Source organism: Pyrgilauda ruficollis, unplaced genomic scaffold (genome assembly GCF_017590135.1).
Source record: "Pyrgilauda ruficollis isolate IOZ18807 unplaced genomic scaffold, ASM1759013v1 scaffold50, whole genome shotgun sequence".
NCBI lineage: Eukaryota > Metazoa > Chordata > Aves > Passeriformes > Passeridae > Pyrgilauda > Pyrgilauda ruficollis.
This window is the reverse complement of record NW_024526600.1, coordinates 1969941-1988024: the sequence shown is the minus strand read 5'-3', so window position 1 is coordinate 1988024 and position 18084 is coordinate 1969941. Positions and strand designations below refer to the sequence as shown.

Genomic DNA, 18084 nt, shown 5'->3' with positions numbered 1-18084 from the left:
GAACTATTGTCATATTCTGAGCATATGTGTAGTTTAACCTTACTTGGTTTTTGTAACAGGGAATTGTGACAAAGAACTGGAATTCATTTTCTAAAATAACACATCTTACATGTCAATAAAAAGAAACAAGAAAAGTCACAAGAATTAATGAGACTGATTATAAGTCAGAGATCTCAAAAGATATTATCAACTCTTAAGCAAGTCAAATGTCAAACTTGGGTTAAAAGTCATTTCAAGTACTGCATATATTCTTCCACACTTTGGGATAATCCCCTCTAGATTAATGCCTTCTTATCATTTTTCTCCTCTTAGTTTATTCAAAACACTTATCAAATGAAAAATCAAGCAGGCAATAAAAGCCAAGGTACTTCTGCAGCAAGAAAATAAGCAGCCACAGCACATGAAGCCTCTCAGGGCTAAAAGAACAACTTGTGTATAAAGCCGTGCCTGTGGATGAACACTGACCAGACCCAGTGGGCAAACACAGCTCTTGGATCAACAGGAGCACAGTGTCCCACAGGTACCTCCTGTGCCAGCATTACTACGGCATTTCACACTAGCAGCACACCCAGCTCACAAACTCTTCTGGGATAAAGAGGTATTGTCGAACAGTTTGTAAAATAAGGGTGGTAACACCTAAAATCTGAAACCATAGCACTTTCTCTTCCATTCTAATTAAAACCTGGAAGGAATATTAGCTAAAAGGAGAAAATAAGAATATGTACTGTACTTTTACATGGCAAATTGAATAAAATTTAAAACACAGTTTCTACAGTTTGTTTGTACAAAGTTTTAATTCAAATTTATTTTCATAGTGACAGTATTTTTCAAGTCATGAAAAAACTTTACATCTTGAAACAAGATCCATTCATTGCTTGACTGACTGTAAGGTTTGCACTGAATGTAAGGTTTGACTTCAACTTCAGTACTAGTAATAAAACTGTGCTTTAATTCCTCTGGAAAAAAAAACATAAAAATCAAGCAATTTACCTCCTCTCAGTGCATCTTTCCCCCTTGGCTGAACATGACATTAAAGGTTTCAAATGACATACTTGTAAACTATGTGGAATTAAAAGATGTCTCTATGGAACTGCTATATTATATGGATCTTAAAGTTGTTTGATCCAAAAGAATGATAGGAATTAAGTACTCGAAAAACCTAAAAAGTAAAAAAGGAAAAGAAACGGGCTCTTAAGCATTCCAGACATAAAACTCACTAGATTAAGAACTGTAAGAATTAAGGATTACAACACCCTAAACCTTAAACATAACATGCACTAAAAATGCAAAGCATTAACAATTTATTTCCATCAAGACAATTGTTACAAGCTGGTAGAACGCCAACACAGAAGCTTTACTACACTTCAATTGATAAAAGCAAGGTTTCCCTCCAAACTCTCTCATCATTTCATGATGTCCAATAGAATATAGATTGCAAGTCCTATTTGCTCACATCTACACACAGCCAACCCCCGTTCTGGCTCTGTTATCTGGATCACTTTGTACCTTGAAGAATAATAACAAATAAACTTGAAACATCTTTGCTGTGTTAGATTTCACCTCACTACTGCAAACAGCATTATTCTCATCTTTGATGTCAACAGCCTAAGAGTTATTAGATAAATTTGCTTCACCTTCAACGTAAGAATCATATTACAAGTGTTACAAGGAGGGAAAAACACAAAAAAAACCCAGCAAAAAACCAAAGCATGTTTGATACTTTTTCTTTGGCCATTTTTTTCCCCTTTTAATTTTCATAATTTTCCCAAACATTAGGATCCAGGGTTTATTTCACTTGTTTTCTCAGTAAATCCTTGTCAATTATTCCCTTCATACTTCTTATATAGTAGATGATATGTATTTGATATTTGGGCTAAGAAGCTGGTGGTATTTCCATTATTTATGAACCATGTTTTCACTTCCTTTATTAAAGTTCTTACCATGAGATTGAAATCACTTGGACATTTTCATCTGCTTTAAATCAAACAAGGAAGGAAGTGAGGAAGGACTGAATTTCATACCTCCCTTTCTGACACAAAGATTTTTTCCTTGTAGGTACACACAGATTTTTGAAAATAAAAATGTTAACATAGGAGCATCAACAATTCACTGATTCATAAATAAATGTTTTGTAACCTGGAAGTACAGTAGTGTGCCACCTCCAACTGGGCTTGCCCCAGGACTACACCCCATAAAAATCCCCCTAATCTTAGATAGGCTGTCAGATAACAATAATGAGATTTACTGTGTAACAGAGATGACATTAATAGGTCTCTAAAACGATACCTGCTTTGATATGAATTTTCCATTTTCAGACTTCAAAAATCACTGCATATTTTGTCTTACAAGTGTCCAGTAGCGCTAAAGCCAAAGCTTCTTTCCTTCTGAAAAGTACTTCAATTTCTTGAAATGCTCCAAGAAAAGACAAATATCAGTGCATTACAGCTTTGGAATTAACTATGTTTGCCACTGGCCTGAGAACACTCTTCGGTATTTTTTTAATAAGTGTGTTTATCACCAAAAGAGATGATACCCTTCTAATTCCTGTGACATCTGTCCTATCAATCCTGAGCACAGCACTGCCAGTTCCTAGACCCATGATCACACAGGTAGCCGAGCATGTTACTGCTCAGGCAAATGTGTTATGAATTCTCAGATGATGAACTATGGTAAGGCTGGATGTCAGAGGTGATGAAACTGATAATCCATCAGTAATTTTCTAACCATCCCAACATCTCTGACCCATTGAACTAAATAAATGTATTTAATCACTGACTAGTCAACTGATCAGAAGGTGCCACAGGGTGAAATGAGTGTCTTGACAAAGGGAAGACAGGCACTACCTAAACCACTGTCACAAGCTTATCTTATCTCAGCCACAGTCTACCCACACACACAGATTCAACCTTAAACCGTACTATAGAATAACATTTCTGTTTACAACAAAACACAAAACTGATCTCATAATATTATCCTTAAGGAAATAATTCTGCCAATATGTTCCAGACTCTTTTCTTGTAAACAGATTAGGTTAAAACCACAAAAAAACCCAACCCTCCAATCACTTCTGATGAATCATGGCCGAAATAAGACACTGCAAGCAAAGGATGCTGCTTCCATAGAAGGTTTTTCAGCACCTTTCTAGTCTGGCTGTTGCCAGCTTCGTGACTAAGAAGAATGGCAGGGCAAATCTCACACCCTTCACAGAAGTCTTAAGCAAACTTTACTTGGCACGCAAAAACCTGATCACATAGAAAGTGGTACTTTCCCCAGGTGTTCCTATGGCAAAACAACATGCCTGCCCAGCACTGGGTTATTAATGTCTCATTCTCCTGATGTTCTGTGTTGGCAGCCATGACAGAAAGCTTTGAACTTGTTTATTCACACTTGTTTAATCCTGTCTCCACACAGCACATCACAGCCTGTGGGGCTTGGAAGATGGATGAGTGAAACCAAGGCCACGAGGGGGTCAGGGTCAGGGTTGTCTCTGAATCTCAATAACTCCATCACTCACTGCAGCAGGCACTTCAGAGGTCACCTCAGCCGAGGAGTTTGGGATAGATGTGCAAAACAGCTGGCACAAGTATACACATATTCCCTGCAGGTGATGCTACACATGGAAACAAGTATAAATCCTTACTCTCACAGTGCCTTGAGCTGGTTTTAGTCTACTTGGTTGTAAAAAGAAAAAAGGAAAACAAGTTCCTTTAAAAATAGCTGGCGGGTATCAAGCAGCAGTATGCAGGCAAAAGAAAGAACCACTAAAAAAGTCAGAAAATAAATAGGCCAGTTTAAAATTTCTGCTGTAACTAAGGGAAAAGAGCAAAAAGAGCACATGATGTTGCACACTGGCTCTAGTACACAGTGATAGTGGAGAGCAATACATTTCATCCCACTTGCATTGTGACACTGTGTGCCTGACAAAGAAGCTTCTTTGAAGCAAAAAACACAGATGACACAAACTCTTACTCTGTCTGATATGCATGAATTTTAATGTGCATCACTGATAAATCCTAATTTTTAATAGTTTTATGTTTCGAATGTATGTGTTTCATATACATACATATTTCATGCATCTATATACACATATATGTTATATATATAAAAAATTAAATATCAAAAACATACAATAGTTAAATAGCTGTATACTGCTCAGGTCCTAAACAATACTGACAATATTCAGTATAATTTGAGAGTTTTTATTCCCACAACTTTAGCAAATAATTATGCTGTTCATAACTATATTGCACACTATATCCTGTTTGTTTACCTGTTCTGTTTGCCACTGGCAGGAACTTCATCACATGCTGATGCAAAACTGTTCCTTTCTTATAGCTCTGAACTTGTGCTTTCTACATCCGCCTCATAATAAACCACTTTGCAAAAGTGAAATTATTTCCAAGAGAGGTGGAAATTAGTATTATTAGCCATCTTTAAGCACATGTGCAGCACAGCAATTAAAAGCATAAATTTGATCCAACCAAATTCTCATTTGTTCAGAATGCAGATGTATAATGAGAAAACTGACATATAAACCTAGATCTGCGCATATGCACCTCTTGTATTTATGATAGCCAGTCAAAATATTTTTATGAAGAGGAAAATTAGCAAGTGAATGATATAAAGAATAGTCAAATACAAGCTTTTATTCTAAGAAGAGAAAACAAGTCCTTATAATGTGACCAAAGCTGTTTGAGAAGAAAATACAGATTAAAAACAAAAACAATAACAGGGCGCTGTCCCAGTCTCTCCAAAAAATGTAAAAGCATGGGCTTCAGTGTAGACATCACTTAGACTAATGACCCTGGCAGGGAAACAAGTAGTTCTACAATAATTTGCAGATCCATTTTTTATGCCTGCCTTTCTTTTCTTGGAGAGAGAGCAGTAGAATGGCAGTGATTAGCATTTTTTTTTCAGGTGGTTGCTTTGCTTTTTGAAGCATTTCTGTAAGATATCAATTTCTTAAAGACAAAGGAAAACTTTTCGTTAGGATTGCTGCAACTTCTTTCCTTATGGTCCATTTTCTGAAAAGTTTATTTCTATTAAGTGCTCCCAAGGGGGAGGGTGGGAGCAAGGGAGTCATATTTCCACAATTTTCAATAAGACTGATAGAATCAAAGTTTACATAACACACATAAATATCTATAAGAAGTCTAAAATTTGGAGTAACTGATAAATTCAGGATCAGATACTGCTCAAATGGGAACACAATCTTAATAAAAGCATGAAGAAAGTCACCTGTCATTTTTATAGTAGGCAGAAGGCAAATAAAATGAAGAATATCCCTCATATTTTTAAGATATCATACTACCAATCAAAATATTTGGCTTCTCTCTGTGGTTGGGCAATGAACATGATACATGGCTTCAAACAGATGGCTCTGAGCCTCAAAGAAAACATGACTGATGTTCAGTATTGCCACCACTGACTTCTAGACAGGCATCTGTGGGAGAGGAATTTACAGATCTGAAGCAGGTAATTAAGTTGCTTCTGCAGTACAATAAGAATTGTATATATGCTAAGGGAGGGACCTGGAGCTCTAAGGTACAAATCTTCAGTGGCTTCAATCCCTTTTCCCAGCTGAGTCTCCAGACTGCAGGCTACTTAACTACTCCAATCTGAATGGACAACAGGATTTAGACTACTTGAGGAAAATGTGACTTCTAGTTTGTGATTCTAAGTTTGAAGCATAAAAGAAATATATAAAAGTGAGAAGACAGAGTTAGAAAAAATATAAGTAGAACACAAAAGTGAATACTTTCTGAAAACAAATTCAAGTTTGGTGGGGTTTTTTTGCCATTTACTCTTTAGTAACCAAGATGCTCTGCTAAAAGAAAAATCATTCTGACAAACACTGTAAAGTTTTAACTTTGCAGCTTGCTTCAACAACCCCAAATTTACACCCAGACTGTGCTTTCCTGTGGGCTTTGTTATTGATTTAATTTTAAAACATTCTAAACACTCTATACTTGAAGAGGAAAGCAAGGTGCACAAAAAAAAAAAAAGGAAGCTTAACACTATGCAAGCATCTTTTTCATAAAGACAATCTTACAGTAAAGATAACACACATCTCAGTCGCTAAGGTGACAGTGTTCCATCCAGATGCTATCAACTACTCCAGGTTTTCCACTACCTGTGCCTTTTTTAGATTCCAGCCAAGAAAAATAATTATACTTGTCCAGAATCCATAAGGTGAATGAGCCATTTAAAGTGCTTAAACTTCAAATATATGAGCTTAAACACCTTGTGTGTTCTCTAAATCAGTGGTTTTTTACTGTCCAAGATGGACCATTGCACTGGATGGACCAACTGGTGAGACCCAGTGGGTCATTATGCCACTGCTTCCCAAGTGAAATAAAAGACATGATATGTGACTACCTCAACAGTGCTACTCTGGAGAAAACACAGGAATTCTCACATTCTAAATATACAACAGTTCCATTTGGCATTCATCATTGCTAAAATACAAAATGATCATCCTTCTATCTGTCAGCGTTATGAGATTATAAATCAGGAGACGGGGAATTTTTGTATACATTATGACCTGAAAAATAATTCCAAGCTTAGCCAGTACAATTTCTTTTGAAAGACTGTTGCTTAATTTATCCCCTTTAAACTGAGGATATTTTTCCTCAGGTTCTCATGTATGGTTTGTTTTGAGATTACAACAGAAAGAAACTACTTCCTTCCCACCAGCAATGTTTATATGTTCTCATCCTTGCTGGGCTGGTAATCTCTTCATAGGCTGACAGAACCTTGTTTCCTTCTCATTTATTTCATCAAATGATTTTGCATATGAAGTGAGCAACAGGCAGGTTTGAGTCCAATTAGTAGAGGAAAAGTCCTCCAGGAGATGCAGGTGGTTTAAGGAACTGCCAATTTCGAACATCAAGGTCAACATCTATTTTGGCATACAAGATTAGTCACTGAACCCAGCAGGACCCACCAGAAGGATCATTAGATGGGAAGAATGGGATGACACTGAAAATTACTATAGGAGACACTAATTGCAGTGGAATAACAGCAAGTGCAAGGCCATGTTCTTTCAAACCCATCACAGGGAACTTTATGGCACAGTAGAGCTCATCTGTTACACATTACAGAGGAAAAGATCTGTGTCTGATTGGTATAGAATCACAATGACTTACCAAATGCTTATAAAAAGTTAAACATGATCACAGGACTGATCACTCAGGGAACAGTGAATATGGTTATTAACATTAGTTAATAACACACAGCATGCAAGTCTTGAAGTATTACATGCAATCTACGCACTCATGTCTCAGAAAACATATGCAGACTAGAACAGGTGATGAATGGCTACTAGGATCAAGCAAATATTTTCCAAATAAACTCATGAGCTTTTCTTGTTTAACTTAGCAATGAGAAGTGACACCACAGTGGTCTGTAAATACAAAGGAGAGAAAACAACTACAGAAAAATCAGATAACAATCACAGAATAGTTTTAGAAGAAATGAACCTTTTAAATGTCATCTAGTCCAACCCCCCTGCAATGAGCAGGGACATCTTCAACTTCATCAGGTTGCTCCATCCAACCTGACCTTGAATCTGAACCTGACCTGTTTCAGGATTTTACCACCTCCACAGCAAAAAACTTCTTCCTTATACCTACCCTTGATCGACCCTCCTGTTCAGGATTTTACCACCTCCACAGCAAAAAACTTCTTCCTTATATCTACCCTTGATCGACTCTCCTGCGGTTTAAAACCATTACCCCTTGTCCTAATGCAGTAGGCACTGCTAAAAAGTCTTTCCCCATCTTGCTTCTAAGTCCCTTTTGAGCATTGAAAGGCTGCTATAAGATCTCCCCAGAGCCTTCTCTTCTCCAGGCTGAACAACCCTAATTTTCTCAGCCTTTCCTCATGGGAGAGGTGCTCCAAAATCACAGGAAATAGCCTAAGTCAAGCAAGTTCATGTTTATGCTGGAAACATGAAAATTATTTTTCTCACTGTTAGAATACATGAGTTCCAAGACAGGCTTTCAACAGAAACGGAAAGGAGAGAGCTTGAGGATGAAGGGGAAGGCAATCAAACTGCTTTTCAGACTGCAGCTTGAAATGTTTCTGAACAGAATTACAAAGTACAGCTGTGTAGAAGACAGGAACTCAGCGATCCAGGACTCCCAGTTCTTTACAGCTCTACATCCCTTTGTACAGTGGCAAACAGATCTGTGAGACAGCAGAAAGTGACAGTGTACGCCTCCCTTCTCTATCACAATGAAGCCATTTCCCAACTATCAGTACACATTCACATCACTGCCACTTGAAAAATTCAAGCAAGAAGAGTGGAACAAAACCACAACTTCATTTCCCACATAAATTCCACGTATTAGAAACTTATATGAAGTATAAAATCTGTGGGAACTTATGAAGTAGCAATGAAAGCCATGATTCAACTCTAGTCTTCTAGGAGTAAGAGCAAGGGAAGCTCATGCCTGAACAAAGACATGGAAAAAAAAAAAAGGAAGTGGTTAAGGGTTTCTTAAAAAAATAGGGTGATTATAAGAATAAAAATCTATATCAGTATATATACATAGAGACAAAGATGTGTATATGTAAAACATCTGCCAACCTCATCCTGATAATTACTGTTAATTACCACAGTACTGAATCTTGTTAGAATTAAGACCCTGAAAAATTTGCCAAGTCATAGTCTGAGCATTACTTCAAATGAGTACTTTTAAAAGTCTGACACTACAAAATAATAGACCATGAATGAAACATATGCCAAGAGTTAATATTTCAATTAACATTCAGATAGTGCTTATTGGCTCCTGAGCAAAGAGAACAGAGTTGTAAAAATTCAATGTTATCTTGTTCTCCTTCATTTCCCATATGAGCTAAAAATCAGAGAAATGTCCAAAAAAAAAAAAAAAAAAAATCAGCACATGATGATGCACCCACTAACAGATCAATCAGGAGTTGATTTCTTTCAAGGTTTCTGTAAGTCTTCAGATGTTCCTTAGCTGTCAACATTTTCTGAGGTGGAGCATTCAGAGTGAGTAAGCAGCACATTTGATTTCAAAAAATAAAATCAAATCAAAGTTAAGGGGAAGAAAGAAGCCGATAAAAATCAAGGGAGGAATGGGCAAGAAATGATTAGAAGCAGAATCAGATCAGCTGCAAATACGTCCTAAAAACATATTATAAGGAGACCACAGTATGAAAAAAATGAGGAAAAGGAGAACAAAAACAAGGCCTGGAGAAACCTACAGGCATTGTACAGCTTGATTTTATGAGTGATAGAATTCTAAATACCTTCGGATTTACTTAAAATGTAAGGAGTCCTTAGGTTTTTTAGCCTTTAAATTTGCAAGCTGAGGTGGAGTTCAATGGCTGAGAAGTGAAGAAGTACCAATGTGATGACTTAGACAAGTCCTAATGGATGACGGTGGCAAGTACTGCGTCTGCCCACATGGAAGGCATCAATGCTGTAGCACAAACTTGAACAGTTTGTGAGAAATGTGTTACCAGCAGAATCTAGGTTATCCTGATGAAGAGCACCTCTCTCATAAAAATTCTAGTTCATTCTGGCTATTGGTACAAAAATCACACCCTCTTAAATATGTAGCTTTCTTAACTCAGGTGAATTCAGAAGAAATAAAAACACTCAATTAAAACTAGATTAATAAAGTAAATAAGCAGAACTATTTATTTGGCTCAAAGAAAACTTTGCAATAAGACATCAAGTCAGGTTTCGGTTTATCTGATGTCTTCACTCATTTATATTTAGTAACCTCTTTAATTTCTAAAAGTGACTAAGAACTACTATCCTATACAGAAATGCAATTTTATGTAATGCTTTCAAATAATGGTGCTCCCACTGGCTTCATCCTAATACATGGAAAAGTCCACAGAAATTGCTTATTGCAAGCTTCAAAAGGACAGAGAAGGTTTAAGGTATTCACACCATCTTAGGAAATCTACCTTCCCCCAGATTATGTAATCAGATACAATTTTATTTGTTCTCTTGCTCAAGAGGAATTTATTTTTCCTTAAGCATGCTGTGATAGTAGCCATGATTTGTCAGATTTCTTCTTAGAGATAAAGCATGATGCTTTTCTGTGTCCTGACATTGCTCATAGACCAGACCACAGTCTCCAGCATTCCAACTTCCACAATAATTATTCTGTCATGATGAGAGCAGGAGAGTGCCAGCCTTTCCTACTCTGTTAAGAGGATGAGGGTGAGAGATATAGGTAACAGGACATGCTCTCCACACATGAAAGTAATCTCAGGGCAAATCAGACTTCAAAATTACCAGTAACAAACTTAACAATGTGTTACTACCATACATAAAACAGAAACTAGATGGAAAAAACCGTCCACCCATTTTACAGTCACATACACTGTGCTCTTCTTTCACTCTGAATATCTCATAGGAAATTATTAACTCCACTATTATGAACATATTGCAGCCTTTTCCACATGCTCCAGCAAGTACCCATTAGCATTATGATGCAAAGGTGATCGCATAGCATATATTTTATATCTCTCAACCTTTATTCACTGAACATTTCAATATATCTGGTTTATTTGTAAAATTACTGTCTCCCATATTTAAGATGTGGCTTAGACTTGCTTTGCAGAACACCTATGACTTCACACTAAACTCAGTGTACTTCTATAACCTCTCTTGTTACAGATAAAAACATAATTCAGTGTTGACTCTAACACAAACAGGATCATTATGTTTAGAGAGTGTTCCAAAGCCTGCTATCCAAGCAATCTATGGCATATAAATAATGCAAGACCTCTTCTTTCTCCAAATGACTTCAGTTCAAGCAGAGACGCAGAAAGATGGAAGCCCAAATTTATACTGCCATTACAAAATTCAATCTATTTCTGGTTCTTCAATTGAATTATGACCCAGAGGCTTCCACTATATTCTGCACCAACCCACATGCTCACAGTCTTTGTGAAGCCATGCAGGAAAGAATCCTATTTGTGAATATTCCTGAGCTTTATTATTATTACATTAAAATGGCAGCAAATCCCAAGTAATCTGAAAAGCTTCATGTTTGCTTTTAAAGCAAAGTAAGGTAGAAAATGGGTCTTATTTCCCCTCCCCCCTGACCTCTGAACCACAACCTCCTCGCCACTAAAGCGTTCAACACCTCATTTAATCTCTCCTCGCTGCATTGGCACAGCACTGCAAAAGGAAAAGGGAAAAAAATAATCTGGGGACTTCATCAATTTTTCATGAATTTTCATTTAGGCCAAAGCCCCCTGTAACAGTGGTCGATAGATCAAGCTGCTGTCACATATTTAACACCTGGAGCTACAGCTGCTCTCCCTGGGGTCTGCCGCTGACTCCGGCTGGATCAGAGGCAGCCCCGGCCAGCGCGGGGACCCCGGCGCTCCTTCCCCGCTCACATGTGGCGCCCCGGTGCTCCCAGCTGAAATCCTAGCTACGCTCACTGCTGCAAATGTGTTTCCTGATATTCCCGCTGGACAACTCCGCCACGCAGCTTCGATCGCCTCAACTGGTGCATTGTTAAAAAAGTGTGCTTTTATTTTAAGACTTCTGGCGTTCAAATAGAAAAGCAGTTTGGTAAAAGATAAAACTATTTCAAGCCTACTTCCCCTTCTAAATTCTCCCAAGAAAATCTGAACATCAACCTAAGTCTAATAATTGTTCAATTTCAATTAAAAAATACTAATGGACAAAACCAAAAGAAAGCTGTTTTGCTCTTTTGAATACAACTCTTCATAGAGGTTTTGAGGGTAAAACATCTGTTTTTAATGATTTAACTATAAAACAAAAATACTACATGAGAATTTGCCATGTATAATTTGGAAGACTTCTTTGACTGGTTGCATTAGGATTATTTTTTCCTTCTGAGGAAGCTCCTACAGAAGAATTAATCTGCATGAAGCACACCATTAATTAATGTATTAAAACAATTAAATGGAATAAACCATATCAATCCTAAATTGTGCCTTCAAATAATAACTCTTTCTTCTAAATACCAACTATTTCTTCTTAAATGTCTTCAGGAATGAAGATATTCAAAATTAAAAGCTGTATGCATGTGCTCTGAAGAGGCATGGACGTGGAAGCATACCTTATGTGCTTTATAGGGGCTGGTACCTAAATTCACATCTGGGAAAGGTGTAAACAGTTACTCAACCCAAGAGAGCTTAGGGATTTCAGCGACTTAAAAAAACTCACTCCAAAAAAAAGGAAAAAAAAAAAAAAAAAAAAAAAAAAAAAAAAAAAAAAAAAAAAAAAAACCACAAAGGGCAAAATGACTGTGATCAAGATGGTTGGAACCACTCTGTGTCCCAGCTGAATTTAACTTCTGTCTTCACACATAACTATGGATACATCGGAAGACTTTCAATCCCACTCTTTTTGTAGCAGGTGCTCATGGAGGGGGTAAAAAAAAAAAAGGAAATAAAAGAAAATTAATCATAAGTAACATTGTTTATCATATTAATGCATAAGCACAAACACATCTAACATACATACAAACCCAGTAGATATTTCTTCATAAACCATTCAAAAGTTGCAAGAGCACATTATTAGCAACTGCTAATTTAATAAGCAAAGTAAAACAATTACAGTTTCTTACTCCAGAACAGCACACTCAAGCATTTCAAATCAGCAGTCGGCCCCTCATGGCACTATTTGAGGCCACCTACAGTCAGATAACAGTCCAGAACCCTGTTGACAGCAAAAGACAACCATCCTGTTTCTGGTGATGAAAACAGCTTGCTCAGTGTGGAAAGAAGAGTTTTCAGCACTATGACAGAGAGCACGAGTCAGGCCGGATCGCGTGCGGCCCCACAGACAGGGCTGCAGCATCCAGGCAACTCAACAGCTTTCCAGCAGGAGTTGAGGACAGGTGAATGGGAACTCACTGCTGACAACAGCCTGTCACCAGGAACTCATTTCCTGAGCATGCAAACAGGCTGCCCATCTTCTTCAGCCCAGAAATGCTGACACTAGGAAAACAAGTAAGAGACTCCAACTGTTCCCTGAAAGTCACTTCAAAACTTGACTTACAACCAAAAATTACCTCAAACCCGAGCAAAAACTGTAGTTTTGCTGTCATCTTACAAGGATGCCTTTGATACACACCAAGCACTGTCATGTGCTTTTGAGAATCACAGCAGAATCTCTAAAATTAAGTAAACAAGCAATGTATGTATTATTTACATTTTTCTTCTTTGATGAAAACAATTCTGTAATCACAGCCATGATACTGCTCAAGGAATGATAAAGCACTGTTGAAGTGAAATAGGAGAACCTGCTTTAGACTACTAAACCCTTTAATTGGGGGATTCAATAAGTTACATTTCAAAGCTATGGAAACAGCAAAAGCACAATGTTATTGCAAAAACTTCGGCTATGGTTTCAGATCTCAGCTTCACATTCATGTTGCTCCTGCCCTAAAATACCTGATGAATGAGGACAGCTTTGTTATTTTTAAAGTTTTCTACTATCTCCCATACGATTCATGCCTGACCTGCCACTAGCTACAGCAGTTAAACTTCAAAGACTGGAGATGGTGTATCAAGAGTCTCACAGTAGTTCATGAAGTAAGGATGAGTGAAAACTGACAAGATATAGAGCACATTTAAATTTCAAAATAATCCGTCACTTAAATTTGATGACTCAAGGTACAACTGGTACAATCCTTTGAACTTCATCAGGAGATCCTGAATCTCACAGGATTACAATAAAGATTTCAAGTGTTTAAGTGTCTCTCAAAATTTCTCAACAGTTAAAACGCATGTACAAAGACATAAATAATCCAGTAAATTTATCTAGTAATACTCACCCAGATTTCAGCCTTCCTTAAGCTGATTTCTCCTCAATTCCCAAATATCAACCAAAACTGAAAAGCCTTCTGTGATGCATTTACTGGTACATTTACTTTTGCTTTGATGGTGTGCCAAAACTGTTTTCATTTTTTTGTTTGACACAGTTTTGAATCTAGGTTACAACAGGTGAAATGTAGTGAAAGTGTCTGTTCTACTTGGCCTATTCTGCCATTTAAATATTTCAAAAATTACATTTTCTGTATTTTCCAAGAAAACAGAAGACTCAAGATTACACCACATTAGCTAAGAGAGTCTGAAGACTGTATTAGGAACAAAGATTTTTCTTCTGTGCTTCCTCTCTTTAAACATACCATCTACTGTGGACTTAAATCTATTCTTTATCAACTAAGCAATACAAATTTGTTCTAAAGCCCTACTTCAAACACATTTTAGGGAAACTACTTTCAGATGAAGAGCTGTGAGTGAAAAACTCAAGCCCAGCAAGAAGAGAGCACTCATAAATGTATTAACATACATTAGGCAAAGATGTACATTCTGAATAAAGAGATCAGTATTGATTCATATATAACCATATAATTAAGCAGCAAAAAATATAATCAGTTGCACACGGGTTTACGTCTGATGAGCTTGTTTTCTGTGAATATAATGAATGTACCTGCTAACTCTACTGGAAGCAGACTACTCTTCTGCCAGGTGGGCTCTGAAAGAGCCCTGTTGACTTCTCTGTTAAGACAAAGAGAATCGATAAAGACCAGGACTGCTCTGGATGATATGAGAAATGGCCAACAATTTCACTTGCCATTCACATAATGAATGAGGCCTGGGTCAAATTTATGACTGAGGAGCACATATTGAGGTTTCTAGCAGTACAGAGTATGAGTCACCAAGATGCTGTCTGCTTCTATTGAGGTAACAGATGATGAGATAAAGAGAAACAGACAGCACACCTTAGATTAAATGATAGGTATTTTTCCACATTAGTTCCAGCAAAACCAACCCTGGACATCATTTAAAAATTAGATTATTCTTCAGAGGAAGATTATCCTTTGTCCGTGTTTTTGCCAATCATGATTATACTCTGGCTAGAACCTCACTTCTGTATAAATCACTTATTCTGTACGGTCACTGCTACTGAACAAACACATGTGAAAATGCCTTGACTAACAGCAACAGCTAATGACAAAATGCTGTACTTATCCCCATTTGTTAGCTCCCAGGATGCTGGCTTTGTGCAAGTGCTGGTGTGACAGCATAAAAGGCACCATGAAGTTTTACAGAATACTAAAAAAATAAAACTACTCACATGCCACTTCCAGAGATGCATTGCGACTCACAGCTTCTCCAAGGTAGTTCCTTGCTACACAAACGTAGCTTCCCTCGTCGGGTTTACTCCTGCGCCCATGCACGATGCGTAAGAAAAATAAAGATCCGCTGGGCAGCAGCATCCGGTGGGAGCGCGGATCGTCCTTGTCCGTTTCCACCCGCTCGCCATCCTTGTACCACTCAATGGTGGGCGTCGGCCTTCCCTCTGCTTTGCAGTTCAGAGTAGTTGGCTCTCCTTTAGACACTATCACATCTGAAGGATGCTCAACAATCCGTGGTGGAAAGTCCTCTTGGCGGAGACGGGATCCTAAGGAAGAGAACAGAGGGAAGGAAGAACAATTTATTTGTGCTTTAGGTGTCATGAAGTGCACTCCTTTAATGTTACAAAAACTCAAAAAAAAAAAAAAAGCAAACTTATGCAACATCTGAAATTGCTTTGTCTGGTATCAGAGACTGTATCAGACACTCCCCTATCTAAAACCTGAGATGGACTAACACAGATAACCCTCTATAGTGTTTAACCATACCAGATGCACACTGTGCTTAGAGGAGGATCCCTTACACATACATGTATGACAATCTTTTTTTTTTTTTCCTGATAATCTTCCTATTTACATTTACTTCTAGACCACTGTGTGCTTGCAGATTCCCTTCACAGCTACTGCTTTCTCAACCTTTCATCTGCCAGATTCCATAGGAGGACACCCAAAACCACAGTCTCTTGCCACCCCCATTAATTAACAGTTCTTTGCAGTTTAACATGAACGCTTTGTATCCCTTTTCCACAAACAGCCCCAATATGGAAAGACAAGGAAAAGAAAGAAAGCAAAAAGGGAAATCTCAGATGTCAGCTCACTTTAGAAATTTTCAGCTTCAGGATTGCATGTATACACACACACATAAATACAATATAAGCAGAGAATCATAGAATGGCCTGGGTTGGAAGGGGCTTTTAAGCTCATCTCATTCCAACCCCCTACCTTAGGCAGGGACACCTTCCACTAGACCAGGTTGCTGAGAGCCCCATCCAGCCTTACCTTGAACACTTCCTTCCACATTAATGGTACAGACACTTTCCACTCCTGCATGTCTAATTAGACTACATGAGCCCGGAAAATAATTCTGCAACAGTCACAGCAGTTTGTGCCTCAAAAATAATATTTTCAAGCATGGATCCTGAAAATCATTTGAGTGGAACTGTCACACTGCTACAATTGGTCTGCACTTCTTAAATACAAAGTAAACCAACCTCTGCAGGTTAATGAAACATTTGCGTCAATTTTCTGATCAGCAGTTTTGCTGAGTGGTAGAAAAGCAAATGTCTTAATTATAGTCTAGGCTCTACATACTTCAAAATATTTTCAATGCCTCATTTACTGCAAAAGTTATGAGGAAAGGCATAAGGATCCATTCAACAGAGTGAATCCACCTTTGGACTTCTGTTTTACTAACACTCAGGTCATTAAACCACAGCTTGCCACTGCAGTTAAGTGTTACATTGCTGTTGCACAAATTGGTTCTTTCAGTGGCTTCCAGATTCTATTACCAGAACAGCAAAGAAATCCATAATCTGCAATGCCTGCACATGAAAAAATCCCATAATCTATAGCTAAGCACAGATGAACTTATGGGACATTTCAAAGAGAATTATATATTTTATTCTCCAAATAAAAAAAAAATCTAATAGGAGAATCTCCAGCTAAAAAATAACCCTAGTCCAAGACCCCATACACAACATCAAAAAAGACTAAAATCACCATTAAAGTGAAAGATAAATATCTGACAGCACATGGGACGCAAAAGCCAACTTCACACTCTAATTAGAAACATTTTTATGACAAGACATGTCTAAGAACTTAATTCATTACTTATTCTTAAAAAGCAAACAAAACCCCCCTAGTTGTGTTACGAAATTTCTATTAACAGTATCAGGAAGAAAAGGAAAGCTGAGATGTTTCCGCAACAGCAGAGGGACTTAAGGCAGAGTACAGATACAACTGAATTTTGATAACTGCTTAACATAGGGTAACAAAATCAGTAGCAAGAAACATGAAATGCAAATCCAAAAAATTAGTTTTCTTGTACACAAAGGTTTGTTGATAGTGTTCAGAACTCTTAGAAATATATGCTACACAGACTTTACAGGCCATGTTTTAAGCTGCGCAAAAAGCATTCTCCCATAAAAAGCTTAACCTTATACAACCCGATTAAAAACCCCTCCTGAGGTCACAATAGGCTGATTCTCCCTCAGTACTGATGTTTACCACAAAACTGGTGCTTACTCACTCTATCCTAAAGAAGCAATTTGTGCACAAGAGAGGGTCGAGATGTGAGCAGCCAGGACCATGCCAATGTACCAGGAGAAAGGCTCAGGAGGTGTTTCAAGACAGGATCAGACCACACACTCCTGTGATGGCTGGGTGCACCTTCAGCTATTCAGGGCTACCAGGAATTCCCCTCATCGTGCACTTAGAAGAGGGGAGAAGCAAAACACACACAAGATGATTCACAGAGCACACTGAACTTTCTCCTTCCAAAGTGAACGGAGCACCAACACACATACCAAAAGTTATGCTGATTTAGAAATAACAAAGGAAATCAGAAATTTGGCTCCACTGCTTGTCTCTAGACACCGTCTGCATATCAGAAAGAGACAGACACAAGTGGTGTTTGATTCTAGTTTTGATTCTTTCACTATGGTCCCCCCTCCCAATTCTCTTAAAAGTACAACCTCATTTAGAAGGAACAGAAATTCTAATAACCCCATGAGCTGTCTGGGCAGAAGATGCTTTTACTGCAGAACAAGATGCAACCACGACCTTAAGCAAGCAGCTGTGGTATATCCTGGGCTACCCATACAGCTTCCTTTTCTATTCCTCCACCCCAGGATTTCCATCGGGTGCATGCATAGAGCATATGAGCAACCCCTGAGTTTAGGAGCCCTTA

General features: G+C 37.9%; 1 protein-coding gene across 1 annotated transcript in view; it reads right to left on the bottom strand.

Moving 5' to 3' along the window:
• Positions 1-18084, bottom strand: part of ROBO2 (roundabout guidance receptor 2) — a 406078-nt gene that overhangs the window by 345565 nt on the left and 42429 nt on the right. Inside the window, exon 2 of the mRNA XM_041480236.1 lies at positions 15119-15445. Within this exon, the coding sequence (XP_041336170.1) occupies positions 15119-15445 (327 nt within the window). The remainder of the gene's footprint in view (positions 1-15118; positions 15446-18084) is intronic.